Source organism: Lissotriton helveticus, chromosome 4_1 (assembly GCF_964261635.1).
Source record: "Lissotriton helveticus chromosome 4_1, aLisHel1.1, whole genome shotgun sequence".
NCBI classification, from domain to species: Eukaryota; Metazoa; Chordata; class Amphibia; order Caudata; family Salamandridae; genus Lissotriton; species Lissotriton helveticus.
Window position 1 is genome coordinate 1,220,643,605 of NC_136063.1, and position 24,508 is coordinate 1,220,668,112.

Genomic DNA, 24,508 nt, shown 5'->3' on the forward strand with positions numbered 1-24,508 from the left:
GGATAAGACAAATAGTCGCATCCTGAAAGGAACCTTGAGCAATACCAGTAGAACAAAAAGACTGAAAAAGAGAAAGAAAACGAGGTAGAAGAAGATCGGAGAAGTGTAAGTAGAATTCAACCGGAAATCCATCCGGGCCCGGAGTTTTGCCTTTGGTAAGAGATGTTAATGCAGTAGAGAGTTCGTGAAGAGTTAAGTCTGTTTCGATGTCTGAGAATTGAAGTTGGGTTGTATTTGGTTTAGGCAATTTATCAAAATAAGATTGAAGAAGAGCAGGGGAAGGTGGGTTCTCAGGAGTATACAAGGATTCATAAAAAGATTGAAATTGTTCTAAAATATCTTTATCTGTGTGCAAGAGAACATTTGAGGGGGAATAGATAGAATCAATAAGAGTACGCTCTTTGCGTGACTTAAGATAATTAGCAAGAAGTTTACCTGATTTGTTACGTCCACCATAATAACGAGCACTGCTTCGAAGAAGAAAGGTGGAAGCCGAATCGGTGGTGAGTTTATTGAACGAGAGTTTGGCCTTAATAAGGTCTGGAGATACATGAGTGGGGGAAGAAGTATAAAATTGATTTTCTAGAGTCTTGATATGAGCAAGGGCAATCTTACGTTTTTGAGTAAACTGTTTCTTCTTTTTGGAAACGAAGTCAATAATGAAACCACGGGCCGTGGCCTTGAAAGAGTCCCAAAGGACATGAGGGGATGTTTGTGGGTCAGAATTAATCTGGAAGAATTCGGAAGTGAAAGAACGAAAAGAAGAAGAGAAATGAGGGTCAGTTAGTAAGGAGGAATTAAAACGCCAACGAGAAGATGCAGGAGTAGGAGGAAGAAGGTCAAAGGTTGTAACAATAGGAGCATGGTCAGAGATTACAATAGGTTCAATAGAGGAAGACAGAAGATTTTGAGACAAGGAGGAGGAAAGGAAGATATAATCTAGACGTGAAAAAGATGCATGTGGAGGGGAAAAGAAAGAGAAATCTAAAACATCAGGGTGAGTAAGTCTCCAAGAATCTACTAAATGAGCTTGTGTAATGGTGTCCAGAAACTGTTTGAGGTTTGTGTGGAACAAAGCAAACAGATGATTTGCGATCAAGGAAAGGATCAAATATCTGATTACAGTCGCCACCTAAAATAAAGTACTTATCTTTATGTTGAATACATTTAGAGGTGATTAATGGCCAAAAGGAAGAGTCAAAATTAGTAGGACCATAAACATTAAATACAGTGATAGGAATTGAGTCAATAAGGAGTTTAGCTAGTACCCAGCGACCATCTTCATCCTTTTCTTCCAAAATAATCTTACATTTGAGTCGCTTGTGGATCAGAATAGCAACTCCATTCTTTTTATGAGAGGCAGGGGAAAATAATACAGTACCAACCCATTGTCTTTTTAACTTCAAGGATTCAAGATCAGAAAGGTGAGTTTCTTGAATAAGTGCAATGTCAGGGTTATATGAAGATAAGTGGGATAAGACTCTCTGCCGTTTAATAGGATTGTTAAAGCCTTTCACATTCCCTGAGACAAATTTAAAGGTTAAAACCTGGGAAAATATACAGGATAAAAGAGTGCAAAAACATTGGTACAAACAACAAGCCAACCATTAAATACTGAGAAAAAAGACAGAAAGAGTAAGAAATGAAAAAGGAGAGGGGAGGGGGGAAGAGGAAAAGGGGGAAAGGAAGGAGAGACATCAATAGGAAAGGAAGAGACAGAAAAGACAGTACAAATCCAAAGGATGACTGCAAAAAACATACCTGATGGGGAGGGTATACAGAGGGAGGTGGGGAAGTGGTGATGCGTAACAAGACGGGTAAGACCAGGAACAGAAGCATGACCGCACCGGGACCTCACAGGACCACAAAGGAGAAAAAACATAGGATGAGGGGAAGACCGGTACATATCTGCATAAGGGAAGAAAGAGAACAATTAATGTGAAAAACATGCAAGGGACAATACAAGATAAAAAACAAGAAAAACAGCTGGAATACAAGTGATGGGAATTTCGTTGAAAAGTATATAACATTAACAAGTGAACATATTCAAACTAAGCAACAATACTCAGGTATATAAGTCATAAGGGATAAGAGACACAGGAAACCATAGAACTCTTATAGAGCACAATCAATAAAATAAAAAAATAAAATAAACAATTGTCAGCCACTGTTTGAAGGTGATGAATCCATTCCTTCATTGTTGTGCAGAAGGATGAAATTTCGTAGCTCTCCAGGATCTTGAAAGGACCAGGATTTGTTTTGGTAAGTTACTCTGAATGTGCAAGGATGGAACAGACCATAACGCGCTCCAAGAGAGCGCAGCGAAGGACGAAGAGCTAAAAATTCTTTACGTCTGGAGGCAGTAGCATTAGAGACATCTTGAGACAAATACACACGTTGACCAAGCCAGGAGATTTGTTTTTTAGCTCTAGCTGCGGATAGAATGGAGAGAAGGTCTGTGAATTTCAAAAACAAGATAACACCTCGAGGTTTCGTGGAAGTAGATGTACGTGAACCAAGTCTGTGAGCCCTTTGAATACTAATGGATGTAGAAGGTGGCATATCCAAAAGTTTCGGTAGGAAGGTGGTGAAGTAAGTGACTGGATCATCTCCCTCCAAATTCTCCGGCAAACCGTAAATACGTAGGTTGTTCCTCCTATTTCGATTTTCCAAATCCTCTGTATGTTGTTGCAAGGATAGAACAGTCTTCTCCAGAGCTACGATGCGTTGTGTGTTAGATTGGACTTCCGGAAGTTGTTGTTCAATAGAAGAGATTCGGGTATCCATAATGTCCCATTTGTCCTTTAAAAGTTGCATATCTTTACTTGTGTCTTCAATAAATGGGCGTAGTGCTCGAATCTCCTCCAAAATTAAGTCAATAGAAGATGAAGCAAGAGGTGCATCTGGTGCTGGAGAGTCTTGCTTCAAACGCTTAATAGAAGTCGCAGGAGGCGAAGATTTATTTGTTGATGACTGTCCTGAAGAGGAGCGATGAGAAGATGAAGTCACCATCTTGGGAGAGTGTGGAGATGAAGGTACAACGCCTGGAGGACTCACAGGAGACTTTACAGTAGGAGTGAAAACAAATGTTGGTTTGCGTAGGTTCACCATAAGAGAAAAAATGGAGACAGAGATGCCTTTGGTATATTAGCACTCCGACAATAAAAGTAAGCACTATATTTGTTTGAAGGAAAGTGCACCTAAATTAGCAAGAGTCAATAGACATACAGTAGGTTCCGCAGAGAGAACAAGGCCTTCGAGGAAAATTATTAGAATGAGTGTAGGAAGGTAGATCCCTGACTATGGTTGCCCCCAACTTTTTGCCTGGTGTTTTGCTGGTTTTCTGACTTAGTTGACCTGGGGCCCTGCCATTCAGGACCCCAGGCCCACTGCTCTCTCTGTAAAATGGATTCCATGTACCCTAGGTACATACCTAATTGGATACTGAGTCACCTTATCAGCCCCTGTACAGTGTACCTTAGGTACCCAGGGCATAGGTGCACCCAGGGCCTACCAGGGGCTGAAGCATGTATTGTGCCACCCCTGGCTGGCCATCCAAAACTGACACAACTGGCTGCTTGACAGCTGGGGCAAGGTGGTGTAATCACCCTTTGCTTTAGATATAGTATTCCTATATCTAACCCTAAAATGGACACATATATTCCTATCAGTCACTCCTATGGCAGGCCTTAACAATCCTGAAGGCAGAGTGCTTGGAATAATGTGAAATGGTGCTCTGGCATGAGCTGAGCCCGTTTGCAGCTTGCGGAACCAAGTCCTAATAGCTGTTCCATGATAACGCTATACCATATACTCTTAAGTGCATTATGTACCTCGCGGTCAAATGCTAACTTTGGTATAACATTATCAAAACATGTCGTGTAAGGTGTCATACGCTTTGGAATACTACCCCCTCGCCAATTCTGGCGACGGGGGTAGCATTCCACCCCTCTAGAGGGAGAAGACATGTTGGTAACCTGTAACCCCGGTTAAAGTCGAACATAGCCTCAGCTCCACAAGATGGATGCTGCCACCGAGACACAAGTCTGCCCTCCTGCTGCTGGGAGTCCTTCCAGCGCGGGAGGCAAGGACACAGGGTTTCCTGCCAGGGGCGGTGCCAGCACCGTCCCAGACAGTATTTTGTGTATCCCAGGTAGGCAGGGCTATAGAGGAAGGTGACTGCAAGTGGCACCCCGGTGCTCACTGTGCATAGGCCGGCTAGAACCAGTTCCAGGGGCACACCAGCCCCTGAGCTGGGGAAAGCCCGGCATGGGAGAGGGGTGTATCCACCCCCCTTCCTAGTCCCACCCATAGGGCAGGACTTAGTCGCGTGCCAGCCCCCTTTTGCAGGATAAAGGCAGGAGCAGGCCCCCTTCCAAACTAGATCATCTTTGAATCCTGAAACTACTTTCCACGAAAGGAACTCAAGACTCTTCCTAAGATTTCTCCCTTGTGACTAAGGAGTAGTCACCCTGCAGCAGCAGGCACCATCCAAGCATCGCGGTTTGCTGTAAGTCTCTCCTCCGGATCAAGACTGCCCAGCTCGACGAGAACCGGCTTCCCTGGCACCTCTGACCTCTACCTACATCATCAGCCCAGCTGAGACCCGTGGGTGCGACGAGACCTCGAGGGACCGGCCATCTTCAAGACTGCACGACGCTTGCCCAGCACGACTACTGAGGGATCCTCACGCGAGTGCTTTGGGGTCCGAGAAGCCCCAACCCTGAGCAGCTCCAGCACCGAAGTCCAGCCCCCTTGCATCCACGAGATCTGCGTGGGGCCCTTCTGCTCTTTGCTGCTCACCGCGTTGTCCAGGTCGCTTGCCGTTGGCTAGTGGTCCTTCTGACGACGAACTACGACGACAACACCGCTGGTCTGGTTGCTCCAGACTGGCCTTTGCTCCCCTCCAACAGAGGAGAACCCCGGACCCTCCTGGTCCACTCCAGACGCCATTTTGAGTCCACCGCGTGGGCTTGCATTTGCCAAGAGTTGTTGCCCCAATCCTGGGTCCAGCGACGTCGACAGCAGATACCTTTGTGGGACAGCTCGCCCCTCCATCCTGGTCGCCGACAACGCCTCCTGGTCCGAGAGACTGCAGAGCCCAGCGTCGCCCACTCACCTGGTCGAGGTGACTTCGTCCGGTGCCATCCTGGTGCCCACCTAAATCACTGGCTAGTGATTCAGAACTTGGTCCCCTCTGCTTACAGGTCTTCTTCTCCCTGATCCAGGCTTGGATCACCACGAACTTCTTCACTGGCCGCCTGCCAGCAACTTCTTTCTTCAGGCTCCTGGTTCGTCAACGAAGGTTTCCGACGCCACTTGAACCCTATGCAGCCGCAGCCCTAGGGCTAGGTAAACCGAGTACTCCGGTGCTCCAGCGTAGTCCAACACTCTAAGTGTCCGGATCCACTTTCGTTTTTGACCTACCTAGTCGGGTTCGCCCAAGAACAGTAACTTTGTCTTTACTACCCTCCATAGACTTTTTCCCGCCTTACGCGTGAGAGTTCCCACTCTGCACACGACGTCCCTAGGCCTCCTGCTTGCAATCTAAAGGTTCAGTAGTCCCGTCCTAGCGATTCTAAAGCCTATGAGAATAGTACTTACCTGCTAGTAATTTCGCATTCCACTTTTTGTGTATATGGTTTTTCGTGCCCCTCGGGCATTTGTGTAAATTGTGCGACTTGAAGTATTTTCTTAAGAGTTTTGTTGTGTGCTTAGCTCCCTGTCTCATAAAGAGCCAGGGTAGTCTTGTTAGAAATAAATATACGTTTATTTTCATAACAACTTGTGTGGTGTCCTTTCACTTGGTGTTCAAGGGGTATATGTGATGGTAAAACAGCTGGCTTAACACGCCCTCTAGAGTCTTAGCCTTAGACTGCTCGTATCCATGCTACTAGGATAGCTGGTCTATAAGGTTGACTTACAACCAATCATCAATAAGGGTTGTCTGGACTGATACATAGTGATCACTAGAATAGGGAGCACTGCATATCAGGCCAACTTCTCACAATGAGGAACATACCATTCTGCAAGTAAGCATTATCAAAGTTGGAAAGAGTCACAGTGAAGGCAAATATAGGTACATATTACAATAAAAAGTTACTTTGCAATTGGGTATTTCCTGTGTATCCACCAAGAAACCTTACAAGGAATATAAGGTGAGTATACCATACAGAACAAAAGGAGAAGTCATCAATGGAAGAACAAAATGTATGGTACGAATAGGACTGAAGAGACCATGAGGAAATATTCTGCAGCAAAGGACCGTGTTCCAAAATTTAATCTTAGTTCCAAGGTGACAAGATAAATAAGTAACTTTTACTAGGTCAAGACATTATAGACACGTCGAGAATATTATGTAGAAAAAAGCCGCAGCTCTCAAATCAGTCGCGGCTTGTAGGAGTGGTGGTGCTGTGACGCACTATTCAAAGACGTGTTATAAGGCAGGGCACAGAACACAGTAAAGCTGGGAATGTAGCATGTTAGAGCATTGCAGTATGTAAATGATTAGTTTCTTGAAGCAAAATGAGCAAACCAGTCAATAAAAAAGTCACTGAAGAAACGCCTGTATTTTGATAAGCTCAGCAGACATTAGAACACCTTCATAGATAGTGAGGGTCAACATATGGCACGTGAACTGGCAAAAGGTTTCAAAGGAGCAAGAAAAAAAAAAAAAAGAGTCCTGTGGTAATGTTTCAATTCACTGCATATCCTCAAAAAGCTTCAAAGGCATGACAAGAAAAGAAAAAAAAGAAGAAAAAACAACCAATGGAACATGTTGTCCAGGGTGCTGGCAAAGCGGCATCAACAGAGCGGTGAAGCACCGTGACTATTCAACTCAGTCACTGCATTCGGGAGCTATCAGTGTCATGACGCATTAAAAAAAAAAAACGCTTATAAAAAATATTGCACATGGGCCAAAACTAGTCACAAAAAAACGATGAATTGTGACCCAAAAGCGCACAGGGGAAATGAATGCACGTCAGTGTGTGCATACCTTGTGTCCATGAAACGATTGAATTCCGGCGGCGTCACTCCCCGGCGTCTGACATGGCGCACCCTGAGGTAAAACACTCGTGCAGGCGTTCGGGTCGAAAGAGCTGGCCTCGGAAGTCCAAAGTCGGTCAAAACGTCCCCAGCATGTTCCGACTGCAGCTGCCACCAAGTGTTGCAGGAACGTTCCCCAAATCACGGGCAAAACCTCCGTGAAGTGCTACAGTGCGGCGGAGCTCTGAATCTAGCCGGCCATCTTGCTCGGCGTCCAAGCCACGCCCCCAAACCTGTCTAATCTTAATTTCATCTAATGCCTTTTTATTCCAATAACTACAGTTCATCATTTTATCAGGTCTGTAGGTTTTTTTTTCTCGGTTTATCTTTTATTTCTTCCTCCTTTTTGCTTCATTTTGTCCTTCTCTCTCTTGCTCTGCTGTCATGGTATGATGACAAAAAAGAAGTCACTGTCTCCAAAACTGAGGGACATACCCCTATCGCCACCACAACGTCACTTTCAGTGACCTTGTGGTGGGGATAGGGGCCTCGCCTTATTCACAAGGCAGCATTAAGCCACTTAACGTGACTTAACGCTGCCTTGTGAATAGGCCCCCTTTTACTCTGTGTTTATCTTGGAAGCGTCGTGCAGTGAGTGTTGTGGTGGGCGTTCCACCGCAACACCCATTGATATTTACGCTGCCCCCTATTCACAATGGCAGCGTAAATAGGAGCTAACGCCAAACTTAAGACCAGGAAAACCCGAGGGCCATATTCTCAAGGAAGTGGCAGAGAGAGGCCTTAGCCTTCTTGGCTTTACGCCTCCACCACTTCAGAAACGTGAGGCTGCACCCTATTCTCAAGGACCGGATGCAGCCTCGTGTTTCCCCCTGCGATGGCGATTAGTTTCACAACTTAGTGCCAACGCAGGCACCCTTGCACCAGGGACACCTTCGTGTACATAAACAACCCATGGCATTTTGCTTTTTCCATTTGTGCTGCACAAGGCAGCACACATGGTAAAAGCAAAAACAAAGAGAACTAAAGCATTTCTCCGCGTTTGGCCTTCTTAAGACCAGATTTTTCCTGGTCTTAAGTTTGGCGCTACCTCCTATTTACTCTGCCCTTGTGAATAGGAGGTAGCATCAAACTCAATGGGTGTTGCGGTGGAACGCCCACCACAACACTCACTGCATGCTCTTTTCACGCTAAAAACAATGTGAATGGGGCCCTATACAAAAGGCAGCGTTAAGCCGCGTTAAACCACTTAACGTGGCTTATCAATGCCTTGTGAATACGGCTAAGCCCCTATCGCCACAACAACATCACTGAAAGTGACGTTGTGGTGGCGATGGGGGCTTGAGAATATGCCCCCATGTCTTAAGTTGGTGATACGAGGAGAAATGCTTTATTTCTCTGCATTTTTGCATTTCCATGTGTGCTGCCTTGTGCAGCACACATGGGAAATGCAAAATGCCCTGGTTTTTTGTGTACAGGGAGGTGCCCCTTCCTGTACATAAACAAACTTTTTTTTGTTTAAATGCCGTTATGCAACTTACATGTGTGCTGCATGAAGCAGCCCACATCTAAGTTACAAACTGGCCTTTTAGGTTTGTTGATGTGCAGGAAGGGACACCTTTCTGTACATAAACAAACCTCCCTGCTTGTAGACACCCTTGCACTGTGGTGCAAGGGTGCCTGCGTTGGCGCTAAGTTGTGAAACTTAGCGCTATCGCAGGGGGAAAAACAAGGCTGCACTATGTCCTTGTGAATATGGTGCAGCCTTGCTTTTCCGAAGTGGCGGAGAGTGGCGTTAAGCCAAGAAGGCCAAAACCTCTCTCCGCCACTTCCTTGTGAATATCCCAGAGTGCCGTGCCTACCACTTCCAACTTCTTGCGCACATTAAGTATTGATTGCCCTCGTGTTAGTTGCTGCCTGGAAATAACACTGTCAAGAATATAGAGTGCTGACATAAAAATCATCGAGTTGCCTTAGAGCATTTTATCCAACATCACAACATTGCCCTCTAGTGGTCGATTATGTCTTTGTCGTTATCTGGCTGTACTAAAATAACAAAAGATGAGCAATTTAACTACACAAGCTCTGACAAGGGCTTTCAAAGGCCGATATCGAGGCTCTCGCCTTTTTGTTCTGGACCAGCAGCCCTTTTTTTAGTAGAACCCTCGACCTCGGAGGGGTGTGGAGTTGGGGCTAACCTTTGGGTAGGTCTATCAAAACAATGCTTACTTAATAGTAATAAGATGTGTCAGCATCTATCTATCTATCTATCTATCTATCTATCTATCTATCTATCTATCTATCTATCTATTACAATAAAGTGCATTAAAGTCACAAATCAGTGAGTAATGGCGCTGTGGTTCAGAAGTGCCCATGCAAACTGGATAAATGAAGAGCCCAAATGTACATGTTCTCAAGTGAGAGAAGGAATATACATACATACATAAATGATCAAAATTTAAATTCGAATGATGCAAAAAATACACTGCTCCTTTTACAAAATGTAGTCCACTTGTTTTAACATCAATAGATTTTGATCCAGTTGGTCTAATCTGTCGGTCAATCTGTTGGTCGTCATCGGGCCGGACTCTTAACCCAAACCAGCCCTGGCAATTGTGATGGATCAGCCCCCCTGCTGCTTTTGTTACTGAGGGCCAATATAGCACATCAATTCAAAACCGGGCCCCGGTAAGAAAACCAGCCCCCACCATTGCAAATTCGTCCCCCACCCTTCCAGCCTCCTGGGGGAAACGCCCGATGCCCGCTACAGCTAGTCCGGCCCTAGTCATCATCAGGATGTAATGGGTATAAACATCTGTGCAAAACTCAATGCAGCAACCATAACTGTTAAAGAAGCATGAGTCGGAGTCCATTAAATAGTGCCAACTTCACCAAGAGCGAGCAGGTCTGTGTATTAACCGAAAGCCCCATGATGATCAAACCGTAAGAGTAAAGGCATCAGCAGGAGTGAAATGCTACACAGTCGCTAATAGTTATGGCTGTGTTTGCTTTTGTTCCTCCAGGTTGACTTCTGGGATCTACAGTTCACTGGAGCTGGTTGTTGTCAGATGTATGTGAGGATGGTGTCCTTGTCTGTGGAATGTACCAGTTGCATCTGTTGTCATGTGACATCACTTCTGGCCAGGCAGCCTGCTTTGGCCAGTAAATGGATGCAGGTGCAAAGAAAAGCCTCTATCGTGACTGTTGTTCCTCGGGCATGATTGCACCAGGGTTCAGTATCTGAACACATTCTCCCTTGATGGTATCAGTTGTCTCATCAATACAACAACAGAATTCCAGTGTTGAAAGAAAAAAAGGTGCTATGACACGGCTACCTCTGGCTGTGTCATAGCGCTATTATTTTCTTTACTTTCAGCCGCTACTGTGCAACATGTCTAAAAAACATTAACAAAGCCAATAGACCTTGCATAGGAGAAACCTTGTGGCTTTGCCAGTGCTTGTTTGCAGCTTCGTCCGTTGCCTTGCTACAGAACAGCATGAGTAATGAACATGTACCACTGCTGGATGGGAGGGGCGGTGGGAGAGCCGGTACAGGCCTAGTGGGAGAATAGCGTGGGCCAGGGACTGATCCGCCTGGCCTGCCTATGGTGATTACAATTGTAGAATCCTCCAATGAAAGGAAAAATAACAATCCGCACGGGGTAGGTGCTGGGGAGGAGGGAGGGAGCACCAACAACAGACAGTGGCAGGGGGCGGGGGGAAAGCAACATGCGGGAGACTGACTGTAGAAACATGCTCTCTTTGAGCGTGAATGTAAAAACTAAAAAACTAAAAAGAATCTTGGCAGGAGTCTGCAGCCAGTGAAAGGACACTGGCCACAGACAGGAAGCTATACAAGGCCCATGCTCCATGGAGGAAGGAGCAGGAGACACTGGCCAATCTTAAGCAAGGAAACCAGAGTGAAGTGGTAGCCAACCAATGCTAAGTAGTAGGGGGGGGGGCTCTAAGTCCGTTTTAAGATTTGTTTTGTAAATTTTCCAAGCACAGCACACATGCAGGTGAAACCTAAAAATGTAGCCAGGGAGTTGGGGCCTGTGATGACGAAAAAGGGATTAGAGTAATCAGATTCCCATTATATTATTAGACATTACAAGCTGCACTCAAACATTGGAACACATCACATAATCCGTCCCCCAGGGTAGTACTGAAGAAGATCTCCTCTGGCAGAGTTTTCTGTTATTTTATTTTTCTATTCAATATTACTTTATTTCAAATATCTCTAGACGCATTTGTACCACCTGCTTGTCTATAACTTGCCACTTTTTATAATGCTACTGTAAAGTTTGGAATGTGAACAGTAGCCTGTTTCTGTCTTTCCTGATGAATATCAAAGCAGTAATGTGTTTTTTAGGTGTGGCCGATGACTGCCTCACTTACACCTTTGTGCATTTTTGAAACGTCAATTAAATTAAAGAAACTAAATTACAAATAGAATGCGGCAGACGTTTCAGTTCAATGCACACCTACTTGAAGACCTCGATGTGTAGGGGCTTTTTCATTGTTTGCACCAGGTGCACCTTTTAAAAGGTACTCCCGTCGCAAATAATGAAAATGCCCCCTACTACCATGAATGCTGGCTGCCGGGACACTCTGGTTGAGCAGCTGTGCACTTTATAAATGAACTCATTCATTCATTCATTCAATGCGCTGCCCCGAACTTGCACTGCTCCCAGGGCAGCACATTCAGGTGAAAAATGGAGCTGCTGCTTTAAAGCCCCTCCGTGTTTTCACAGTACAGACGGCAACCTGCCTGCACCTTGAAGGAGTATTAGGGATCCCCTTACTGGCGGGTGCAGGCAGTGACTGCACCCACCTGCAAGGGGTTGTTTGGGGGGGTCCATAGAACCCCCTTTTCCCCCTGCAGAGGGTTGCTCTCAGGAGGCACACTGACCGTGCACCTTCTTTTAGGTGGTGCACTGTCAGAGCGCCTCCTGACAGGTTCTTTGCCTCTGGGTCTGTAATATGGCACGGGCGGAGAGGGAAAGGGATTCCCTCATTTGCCTAGGTCATGCACCCATGCAAATGAGGGAGCACCCCCTGCTGATAGCGCTGATGCTTTATGTGCTCCAGCTGCTACAGAAGAGGCGCACAAGCGTCTGCGGCCCCTTCTAATACCAAAGTGCCCGAGGGCACGCAAAGCGAGTGCAAACGCCCGGTGCGCTCCCAGGGCCCAAGGTTCTCAATTATTCATTTTTAGACTGCCTGCCCTGGGTCTTTGATTACTCTTCAAATGAGATGGGGAGAGGCTGTGGGGAACATGGTGTTGCAGAGGAAGGATGAGTTCCAACCGGAGTAGTGCGCAAGACACCGGGCAGATTGTTCTGTTGGGAAACTGAAAAACGTGAGAGGCACAGATGAATTGCTGGCATTAACTTGAGGTGGAGTAAAACAATCAATTGGGAGCAAGCAGAGGAGTTAAAAGAAATAGCAAAACAGTAGATTAAAGCACAAGAGAAAGTCACCGGGAGGAAGGTGATAGAAGAGAAGAAAAGAAAGGAAGGTAATTCATGACAAAAGAGAAGTAAAAAAGAGGAATATGATGGAGCAGAGGTTAAGGAAGGACGATCAGAGGTGAGAAGAAAAAGAGGAAAGCAGTTGATTTCAAGAAACGGAGAATAACGAGAAGGAGGGAAGTTGATAAAGGAGAAAGTAACAAGATCAGAAGGTAAAAAATGAAGATGAGACATAGGAAAGCGATAGATGGCAGAGAAAAAAAGAGAGGAATGGTAAAGAGGGCCAGAAACATTTTGGGAGATGCGAGAGCATGGGAAGAAAGCTAATGCAGAGAATACAAATAGTCCAAGGGGATAGAGAAATAGAGAGTTGGGAGTCAAGAAAATATAGGAAGGGCAGAGAATGAAAGGAAAGAGAATGGATGGGAGAGGAATGGAAAAAAAAATAAGAACAACAGAAATAATGAAATGGTAGATGAGGGAGAAAATGGAAGGAGATATGGAGGAGAAATAGGGGAAGCGTTAAATGAAGGAGAGAAAGGACGAGCTATGGAGTTGAGAGAAAGGGAGAAGATGATAATCGAGAACTAGAAATTAGAGCAGAAAGATTGGGAAAGGTTAGAGGTAGCAAAGATAAGTTAACAGGGAGTGAAGGGAGACCCAAATAAGGATAAGAGATTGTAAAGAGGAATGTGGGAACCAGCAAGAGGGGGGCTGACTGGAGATAGGGGACAGAAATAAGAATGTTAGGAACAATTTGTGAAAGCAGGGAGGGAAGAGAGGAAGAAAAGAAGATATAGATGGGAATACGAAAGCGTTGTAGAGTTTAATGAAGGCAGGAAAATTAAATGGACTGGAATGGGATAGGAGAGAAGAAGACTCAAAATTAGAGATAAAAAAACGAGCAAGGAGAGAAGGCGAGAAAGGGAAGAAGGTAAAGAAATAAGGTGAGATAGAGAGGTGAAATGAAGGACGGGTAAGATGAGGAGCTCAAATTTCCATATCCAGAGTCCCAGCTATTATTAGTACAGTAAGTGCTGTCTCACAGGTAAACCGAGGTGTGAGCGGACCGCTGCACCCCAATTGTGGCTCTTTTAATGCCGATTGCTGAAAGAGTAAGAGTGCCCTTTTGTCTTGCATTCATTAGGGCCTACGACCCTTGCTAAGCCACTGATTCTAACTTCAGAATTTTGAAATTGGTTGTGTGACTAATCAGAGTGTGAATATTAGTGGCTTAATACTCTCCTCTCTCCAATCAGAAAAATATTTCTCACAATTGCTGTATTCATATATTACAACTTTGATATAATGTGCCTGAAATGCATCTAGCCCATTTCATAGTTAAATGTTTTCTTATATTTTTCTGTCTTTCAGTTTAGACATTCTATGGCTTACTCTGTGCCAGTTCCACAATTATGTGGAAATTGAGGTGAGTAGATGACCATTTATTTTTATAAAACATTTTGATATTTACAGTATGGTGGCAAAAACATACTGTGCTTAAAGATAGACTCGGTGGAGACATATGGAGTAGCATAGATATGTTTTAGGTTCTTTGTAATATTTCAGATCTCCTAAAAAAGAATATATATATATATATATATATATATAAAGAGCCAATGTAGGCAATACCTAGTGAAAGTGTTAACTCAGTAGCCATGACAGTGCTATGTCAAATCCTTTGTAGGCAGCTGCCTTACAAAGCCACCACAAATTGCCACAATAGTGTCATCTTGTAACAAATGTTCTAAAATAGCGTTGTTACAAGGGGAAAGGGTTCTCCGAAATAGCCACCTCATAACTCACCAGGACCAAACAAGCTATGAATGCAGTCCAGGTATTAGATACCATAGCAGAAAACTCACATAAAATATATAATTTGTGCTTGGTTAGTAGGAATTTGGTCAGAAACATATATATAGATATATAGATAGATAGAGAGATATATAGAGAGAGATGGACAGACAGATAGATTTATTCACTGAAAAAGCAAAGGTTAAGAAACGTTATAGTTAGGTGAATTTGTCAGTGACAACAATAATGTTTTGAACTAAAAAAAACAACCGAAATTTACCAGTTATAGTGAGGAAAGCTAACTAGAACTTGCGCCCTTGCCATGCACTGCTTATGACCTCACATATTACATCACTCTTGACATGTTCTATGACATAATGTATGACATTGCTGATGACATCATCCAATAAGTGTGCTAGCTTGTTTTACAGTATACATAGTGACAGGTAGCTGCCATATTACTTTCCACCTAATTTTGTACAGCCTGTGTCCAGGTGATTGGTGTAAGTGTTTACAGAACGCATGTGCTCCTAATGCATCATAGGTGTGTAGAGGTATTGAACATGTGATAAAGTTGTCATTGAAGAGTACCCTGTGTGCAGGTGACAGTTGACAACCTGTGTCCAGCATGTTCCTCACAAGTTTTTATGCTCTGTAGAAAAAGTTTGCAACAGGGCAAAGATTATAGATACAACGTACTAAGGGCCGGATTACAGGTTTGGTGGTCCGACCGCCCGATGTCCATGGCCGCTGTCTCTAGAAGACCGCAGTGCCAGTGGTCTTCCGTCCGCTGTATTATGAGGTTTCCAACATGTCAGCAGCAGCGATCTTCTTGGCGGCAGTCAATGTTTTTCCATATTTATAGATGCATGTGTGTATATATCGACTGCACATCAAATGTACACATGTGCATGATAAATGTGTAAAGATACCACCTACCTATTTTTTTTTTTTTGAAAAACTTTATTCACAGCTGCAGTTTCAGTTTTCCGCTTATCATTACACAGTGTCAACATATCAGCCGGTGTTTTCGGTTTTCTCCCCATGCATTACCCCACTTGTCATTTCTCAACCGTGATACTAGACAGGAGAACTTAGACCTTAGTAATTTACAATTCCGCCTCATTTCAGCATCGTATTATGATACAAAGGTAATGTCACAACATCCCTTTCCCCTACCCATCTGTGTACATGAACTTCCCCTCTCCCGGCGGTGTATCAATTTCCCTATCTAAAGATTGCTCGGGTGTACCCGGCTGTCGTGGACGGTAATATATGTTGCCTCGTGGGGCATTACAGGTACTAACACGAAGAATACAGCTAACTGGGGCCCTTCCTCACTCGTTATATTCCGTGAGGTCTTTCCATTCTAGGTCTCCGGCCCATTCCCTACACTCAGGCTGAGGTCCTCGCTCTCCAGTGTAATGAGCATAGCCTCCCATTCTAGGGAAATCGGAAATTTCCAGAGGCCACGTGTTTCCTCCCTCCGAAGTGTTGTCCCCTCCGCCCTGCCCCATTTAAGTACTTCTGCCTGCCAAAGGAGTATCCCTGGGGGTCTGGGGGACTTCCATCTCATTGTGATCGTCCTGAGTGCCAACAGCAGTGCGAGGTCTAGTAATTTCAATTGGGCCTTTTAGCGTCTTAAATCTTCTGCGCAAACCCAACAGGCAGTAGAGCGACTCTTCCGGCACCGGCAGGTTCGTTACCGTCCGCAGCGTCCGGCACACGTCCAACCAGTAATCCCGGAGTCGTGGGCACAACCACAGCATATGTAAGACCCCAGCTAGGTCCTCTCCACAGCGTGGGCAATTATGAGAGGAGCCCGGGAACATCTTATGGAGCCTCAGAGAGGTTAGGTATGCCCTGTGCAGAACCATCACTTGTATAAATCTGAACCTAACATTACGAGATACCCGCCTAGGATGTTCTAGTATCATGGCCCAGTCTTTTTCAGACAGCTCTTGACCTGTGTCGTGCGCCCATGTTCGCATAAGCGCAGTGAGTGAGGCTGCTGCATGTGCCCTAACCCCTGTATACAACCATCTCACTAGGTGACCTCCCGATCCCATGTAATATAGCAAGTTTACTAGTTCGTGTTGTGGGGGTTGTAGACGTTGTGGTGCCCATCTGTGTTGTATGAAGTCCGTGACAGCAGCATGTAGTAGGTACAGTCCAGTGGGGGCACCAGTGGCCTGTACGAAGGCCTCATGTGTAAGCAGGTGATCATCTCCAAAAAATTCCCCGACTCTTTCCACGCCCGCCTTATGCCATGACCGGAGCGCTCTGTCCGAAAGCCTGCCTTGTGTCGTAGGGACACCCAATAGGGGAATGTTAGCCGCATACGCCTCAGCCGAGGACGTATACGCTAAGGCTTTCCGCCAGCACTGCAGGAGTGGGTGACATTCCGCAGGAATGCGGCTCTTCGGGAGTAGCAGGACATGTAGCTCTCCGCGACGCAATCTGTCAGTCGTGTAATCTATTTCATGCAGATTCCGTCCCGCCGTCCAGTAAGATAGCCATTGAAGTTGGCTAGCATAGTAATAACCTCTAAAGTCCGGGGCCCCCAGCCCACCGGCTCTGGTGCCCAACTGTAACTTCCGAAGTCCAATCCGTCTTCTCCCCGCCCCCAGATCAGGCTGGTCAAGAGTGAATTGAGGGTGTAAAAGATAGATTGTGGCAGGATTACCGGTAGATTAACAAAGAAGTAAAGCATGCGGGGGAGCATGACCAATTTAGAGATCGCAATTCTTCCCATGATTGAGAGTGGCAATGTCGTCCAAAACCCCACCGAGGCGCGGAGGCTTGAGATGGCTTTGGTAATATTGCCCGCTATCTGGTCCTCTTGTCGTCTATAGACCTGAATCCCCAGGTATTTAAATGTGGCGGGAGCCACCGGGATAAGGTGAACCCCAAAAGGTATAAAGCCCGGATTCGGTGCATCCCTGAAGTAGAAGCCGATGGACTTCTCAGGGTTAATGGCCAGGCCCGAGATTGCAGAGAAGTTCTCAAAGATCTCGTATATGTCCGTGTGGTCAGTCTCTAGGTCGCGGAGGAACAACAATATATCGTCCGCATAGATTGATATCAAATGTTGAACGCCACTGCTGGGGATACCCCTCCGTTCCATCTTGGTACGCAGGGCCAAGGCCAGTGGTTCCAGGGCCAGAACGAAAAGCAATGGGGACAAGGGGCAACCTTGTCTAGTGCCACGATGGATCGCGTATGCGTCAGAGATATGCCTCCCTGTGCGTGCCCTTGCTGACGGAGCAGTATAAAGCACTCTAATCCACGCCAATAGGGGGGCAGGGATCCCAAATCTCTCCAAAGCCTGGAATATATACGACCAGGTCAGTGAATCAAAAGCTTGTCGGAGGTCTAAGGCTATACAACCCGCTCTAGGGAGGGCCGGAGGCGTGGACGCCATTAGTGCGTGCAATCGTCGCGTGTTCATGGAGGTGCTTCTACCTGGAAGAAACCCGCACTGATCTCTGTGGATCAGGGCCGGAAGGTGCGTCTGTAATCTCAGCGCTATAATTTTGCTAAGTATTTTGTATTCTGTGGAGAGCATCGATAGCGGCCTGTAGTTTGTCATCTCTAAGGCATCCCTCCCGGGTTTAGGTAATGAGACGACCAACACCTGCATCGTGGAGTCAGGCAATCGGCCTTCTACTAGTGCAGCTCGGTAGACCTTCTCCAGGACCGGCACCAAGATGTCTGAATAGGTCGCGTAAAACTCCACTGGGAGTCCATCCATGCCCGGCGTCTTCTTGCTGTTCAGGGATTTGATAGCCACCCGAATGTCGTGTTGGGTAATAGGGCCCTTGAGGTCCTTCTGGGCCTCGGCGGTCAGTACTGGGACTTGGAGTTCAGACAGAAAGGCAGATGTTCGATCCGGGTCGGCGCGTATAGGTTGCGCATACAACACAGTCCGGTGATCATGGAATGCCCTGTTTATTTCAGTTTGCGTGTCCACTAGACGTCCGTGATGTCTGGGTGCTCCCGGACCAAACGGGCTAGCAAAGCGCCTGATCTATCCGCCTCTGCATGTTGTCTGCGGAGGTGTTCCTTGTGATCAATGACTCGTAATGTTTCGAGAGTATCCGCGTGTTCTATGTTTTCTAATTGTAGTTCTCCCCTCTTGGTGGGGTCAACCCCCACCTCCCGCTCCAGTCGTTTAAGCCCGTCCTCTATGTCTAGTAGTTTCCGGTGTATCTCCCGACGAGCACCCGCAAGTTGCCCAATCGCCGCTCCCCGTACCACCACCTTCATAGCATCCCAAACCACTAAATTCGTAGAAGCTGTGTCCCAGTTCTCTGCAAAGTATCTGCCCAGTGTCTCGGACAGGGACGCCCTGAAGGGGCCATCCTCAAGTAGGAGCGGGTCTAATCGCCACGTGGGGACCGGGGTAGGGATCTTCCCCCAAAGGAGAGTGCACGTCAGGGGCCTATGATCCGAAAAGGTTTTTGCCAAATATTCCGGATTTTCAATTCTGGACAACAGCTGTTTGGAACAAAGGAATCGATCAATCCTAGTGTGGAGCATGTGTATGTGGGAGTAATGAGAGTATTCCCTGTCCTCGGGGTGGAGAGAACGCCAGACATCTCTTAAGCCCCATCCCGCTGCCCATGTATTAAATAGCTCCGTCAATCTAGAGACACCTGCCACCTGTAGGGGGGGATGCGATCTGTCACGGTCCAGATACATGATCATATTCCAATCTCCGCCTAATATCCAAGGGGTAGTGGTCCAGTCTGCCAACACCTGTCCCACTCTCTGCAAAAATGTATCCTGATCGAAATTCGGGGAATAGATACAACCTAGCACCACTGGTGAGCCATCTAGTGTACCCCTCACTAATATGTACCATCCCTGATCATCCACCCTCCTTTCTGCTTCCAGAAACGGCGTGCCATGTCGAATCCAGATGGTTGCACCTCTAGAGAAAGCAGAATAGGTCGTAGACAATATCGTGCCCCTCCATTTTTTCCGCAATTTAAGAGCCTCCGATGTAGTAAGATGGGATTCCTGTAGAAAGGCTATCTGAGTGTGGTGTCTCAGCAGGAAGGCATGTATTCTGTGTCTCTTCTGAACCGCCCCCAGTCCTCTCACATTCCACGTCGTAATCCCATATTTCCCCTTCGTATCAGCCATATTCAAGAGTGTGCCTACTCTGCAACCTCCACCGCCCACCAGCCTGACCCCTACTTAACAACCGCCAGGAGAGAACCCACACCCCACCCTCAAAACAACAAAAAAACAAAACGGCGCAGCTATAAAACCAAGCTGGGCCCAACACTTTAACAAGTCTCGAAAGGACCAAAGAGTCAATGCGTTCGCCATCGGGGGGTTGGCCGAGCACCATGTCAGTTTTCATTTGCAGCCCAGCGGGCTCCGCCAGCTCTACGGCATACTGTTCTTGGGGCAATGTTACCAATGTGTAGCGGGGGAAATGAGTCCCTGATCACCCATGCCTTACATTCTTAACGAAATACATCCGTTCTGGACCAAGCAAGATACCACCTACCTATTACTGGAGTCTGGCCCATATGCGGCTAGTCCTGTCAATGGGTATATCATACAAAACGGACTTACCTGTATTTTGGTGCCAACAGGGTTGTTTTCTTTGGGGTACAGATTCTGCTGTGAGGGGGGACCTGGATAAAGGGATCTACACCGGAATCTGATGGGAAGAACAGGAAACGGCTGAGTATGTACCCTAAATCCTTCGATTCTGCTCACTCAAAGCAGGCAGTCTCACCATCACGGTTGACTCTTTGGAAAGCCAACTCATAATACGGACAACGGTGAACTTCTCTGTACCTCCTTATGAACGTTGCTTTCCTCACACTGCCGTTGCAGCAGCCTGCAACTGGCTGGCGATGTCGGTTATTTGCCGGTGGTCTTTCCACAGCAATCTGACAATCTCGTAGTATGGCAGTTGGACCGCCATGGCGGCTATGGTGGTCTCGGGAATGCCAAACTCGTAATCAGAACCTAAGTATTGTAAGCATCCTTGAGTTATAAGATTTGTCTCAGCATGACAATTTATACATAACATAGAAGACTGTATGCACCAGGTTTCAAGCAATGTACGAGTGCTTGTTTTGCTTCAGAAGATGGACTACCTGTAAAGTTTTCACCACAGTAAGAATGCTGCTGGTAGTGTAATCTTTAGCACCTTCAGACATTTTTTATTTTAAGCGCAGTTTGCCAAGTGCTACATAGAATGCACACTGTTCTTAGTAGATACTTTTTAAATACTCTCTAGTGTATTTCTCATCCGAGTTTCACTGTCTACAAACAGTGTGCTACAGGACGAACACTCTCTATAGAGTGAAAACTGTTTACGGTACCCATTTCTCTACACATATCAACATCCTTTCGCATCGCAGGTTTGGTGACTGTCAGAGGTTTGAAACAAAAGCGTCCATAGTAAGGCATTGTTTTGGAACAGACATTAAGTATTTTTAGGAACTTGGCTTAATCTAAACAGTAACCTAAATCTCCCTGGGCCAATCAGGACACTCTATTTTTAAATTGGCGCTCCCGTAAGAGTCATTGACCCAACCATCCAGATATAGTTATTTTTTAACCTTATTTTCTCAAAAACTACTGAAATCACAAATAGCACAATATACGGACCAAGATCTAGCTTCTTGCCAAATTGTAATTCTATTAAGCATTTTTTGCTGTACCCTATCTTAAAGCAGTCTGTGGAAAATGCATGGGTATTTTGCGCTTTGGGACCCCTTTTCTTTTTTCTCTGCACCCATTTGTCTGATTATCACTAAACTTTTCATGCACAAACTAGTCAAAAGTTAGCACCTTTTTGGAAAGTTTCGTGGAGAGTAGTCAAATAGTGCCTAAGTTATTAGCAACACAAAAACGCTTTTCCATTGGAACAGCTGACATGAACATCATTAGAGGGTCAGCAGGGATCATCTGCGACCCCTGGCTTGCTCCTTGCGACCCATGGCACTGCTTTTGTGACCCCTGGCCTCAGAAGTGGCAAAATCAGTGCCTGGAACACAGGGGCAGCTCTTCCTAATGGACTCTGGTTGGAGCTCCACCTGCCTGGTTTCTTATAAAAAAAATATATTCTACAAATAGTGAATAGTAATATTTATGATGGGTGTATATATTGGTGTCTATCTGGAAGCTAACGTAAGTAAAAAAAGGCTGTTAAATGTTTGTTGTATTCATGCTTGTGGGTGAGAGTGTGTTTGTGCGCTAAAGTGTGTGAATGTGTTAGTATGTGTAAGTATGTGTGTGTGAGTCAAAGTAAAGGTCAAATGACGTGCAATGTCACTTCCGCTACCCCTGGCGTTTTGGTGAATTGACGTACATGACAGTTGACCGAACTATACCTAGTGGCAACCGCCACTAGGTAATATATGTATGTATAAAATCCTAGCTTAACATGCAGGGAGGGTTCCTTTACAAGTATTTTCACCCATTTAGGAAATCTTTATCTGAAAGGAGTGCTGACTGGCTTGCCTGATGCTTTCGTTGTAGCAGAAATTGCACAGAATTGGGAATACAATACACTATGCTTTTTGCCAGACCGAGACCTGCCGTTTCTAGACGCAGAAATCTGCATTCATAATAGAGCTGCTGAGTGCATCTAAGGTTACCGTTATCAAGGCTGCCAAAAAGAAAGCACTTAAATGGATTTATAGGCATGTTAAGTAGCTTCTTTAAAGTTTACACCCAATATTGAACGGCACCGCCACAATCAACCTCCCCATAACCAAAGTACACCTCACTCTTGTTTTTAGGTTGCAGAACTTTAATAGTTGCTTATATTTTGTCATCTGCTGCCCTCTTGTGAGTCGATATGGAATAGCCTACCAGAATATTTGAAAGCACGCATTTGCCATCAGCTCAGAGGATTAATGCAATCCGGCCCAGTTTAAGTAAAAACAAAACAGTTTGACTTAATCGGGCCCAGTTTAAGTAAAAACAAAACTGTTTGACTTCAGCTCTTTACTTGGATTTATTTGCCAGCGTCATGCTCAGAAATCACCCAAATCGACAAGGTCATTTTGTTTCTTTGGTGTCTTCAAAGAACATCACGACACACAGTAAACAGGCCTCCTCTCAGAATCTCCCATCCCCAACGAGATGTACTCTTTGGTTGTATCTCTGCATTTGATCCTGTACAGTGCACTGCTGTATTTTAGGTCGGTTAGTTGCAGATCTGTGTTTTTTTTACATTACATGCGATTTTCACCATCTGTCTAGCGCAAGACAGAGGAGTAAAGCAAATCCCAGATCTGCTCTGTGAGGAGACCTGCAAGGTTCTGAAGACCTTCCTGAATTGTATGAATGTGTTATTGATTTCTTTTGACTGTAGATTTCGACTTTGTGAGCTCAGCAATTAATTTATCCCATTTAGGTTTTGCTTTATTTACTTTTTATTATCGAAAGATGGCTAATCGTGATGTGCTTGATGGATGGGTGCACTATCCGGCATCACCCTGAAATTCAGACATTGGCATCCTTTCAACTGCCTGCCGTTCAATGTACCTGACGAGCTGAGGCCAAACAATGGCCGGGTTTAGAGCATGAGGCGCCCATCTCTTCTTGGGAATAGGGTGACGTAAAGATGCTTCTTTGGAAACACCTGCCTTCTCACCAGCCTCATTCTGTTTTGAAGCCTAGCTGTGTCTGCTTGGGATTCTGGGGACATCATTTAATCTCTCTGTGCTTAACAAAAACGAATGTGGCCTTCTGTAACGCAGCTGGTGCTCATGTAAAGCGCTCGGATACCTTCGGGTCGAGTTTGCGATGTATACAACTAAAAAAAAGTGGCACCAGTGTGTTTGAAGCCAGCACGGAGGTCATCTTTCCATGTACGTTGAGGTTTTTTCCCATAGGAATACCACTCGTTGTTAATTATTGACATCTCTGCTGACATTGACGTGTATGCTAGGTGATGATCGCCTTAGTGCCTTGGAAGACTATGAATGAACAAGTTACAATCCTCATGAATGGCAATCCTGTAATTCAAAGAGAAAATGTTGCTCTCTATACCTTCTCTGCCTTATGAGACAACCCCTTTTAGTACCGTTTAGTACATAAAGGCGCTCTAAAACATCCCACTAGAACTGGGATTGACAAACCTTTCTTGTTGGAAATGTGGACATCCTGACCAACACCTCGGTTGTGTCCATTCCACTCAAGAACACATTGGAGATGCCACAAAAATACATTGTTAAGATCCAGCAAGAATGCCAAGACATTCCACTGGGTTTATAGCCCTTCTAAACAAGTGTGGGGTTAGAATATTTGTCAGACTTCACGTCTCTTTTTTCTATCTAAATTCTTCTCTTCCCTCTTACAGTAGAGATGAGCGACTCTGTGCACTTGCCCAGGCAGGCTGCATCATGGTTAACGTGGGTGTAAGTGTATAAGTGCAAATAATGTGGCAGAAATCATTCAAACGTGTATGAAAATCCACATAGTTAAACCTCAATGTGCTCCTTTCCCTTACATTGAGCAGGCGCCGAGAAATGCCCCAGCGCCACTTTCAAATGCAGAAACAGATGCCAAAGTCTGCATGCATAACTGATATTTGATATTTATACGTTTATATAGCGCCCAAATCACCCCGACAGGGGTATCTCCGCGCTGGGGCAGCGTGCTACAGCCAGACAGACATACCTCAGAATTGATAGGTTTTTAACAGTTTTCTAAAATGTAGGAGGTTCTGGTATTCACGTAGTTGGCAGGGAAATTCGTTCCAGAGAGTAGGGGCACGATGCGTAAAGGCCTAGCCACCCATGCTTGCAAAACTCCCTCTAAGCTCTCCTGCCAGGTTTGCATACAGAGTTTGTGACTTATTTTTCCATGTGCTAGTTTGACCTAGGGACCTCAAAATCTTTAAATTGAACGATGGATGCTTCCTGATTTGTCCAGAGTGTTCCTAACCCTGCCACAAGGTGGACTTAGTGTGCAAAATGTAAATCAACGGCAAGCACCAACTTCGATAAGCAGCAATGTCTGCTTACATATAAGGAATGTCCTATCGAATGATGTAATTGATGGAGTGGTGATGGCCAATGAAGTATCAAACTACAGTACAGTGTAAAGGAATCTATAACCGTGCGAAGCCCGCTGAGCATCGCCCAGAAAATAGTCTTAGAATCCGCAATTTTAGATGTGTACATGTAGAGGGACCCAGTAGTGACACATATGGTAATACATTTCAAGGAGGTGCAAAAACTTTAGTC

At 45.5% G+C, this 24,508-nt stretch overlaps 1 protein-coding gene across 1 annotated transcript in view; it reads left to right on the plus strand.

Annotated features, from left to right (window-relative positions):
• LPCAT1 (lysophosphatidylcholine acyltransferase 1) overlaps positions 1–24,508 on the plus strand; it is a 585,759-nt gene that overhangs the window by 492,911 nt on the left and 68,340 nt on the right. Inside the window, exon 8 of the mRNA XM_078685765.1 lies at positions 13,854–13,908. Coding sequence (XP_078541891.1) covers positions 13,854–13,908 — 55 coding nt within the window. The remainder of the gene's footprint in view (positions 1–13,853; positions 13,909–24,508) is intronic.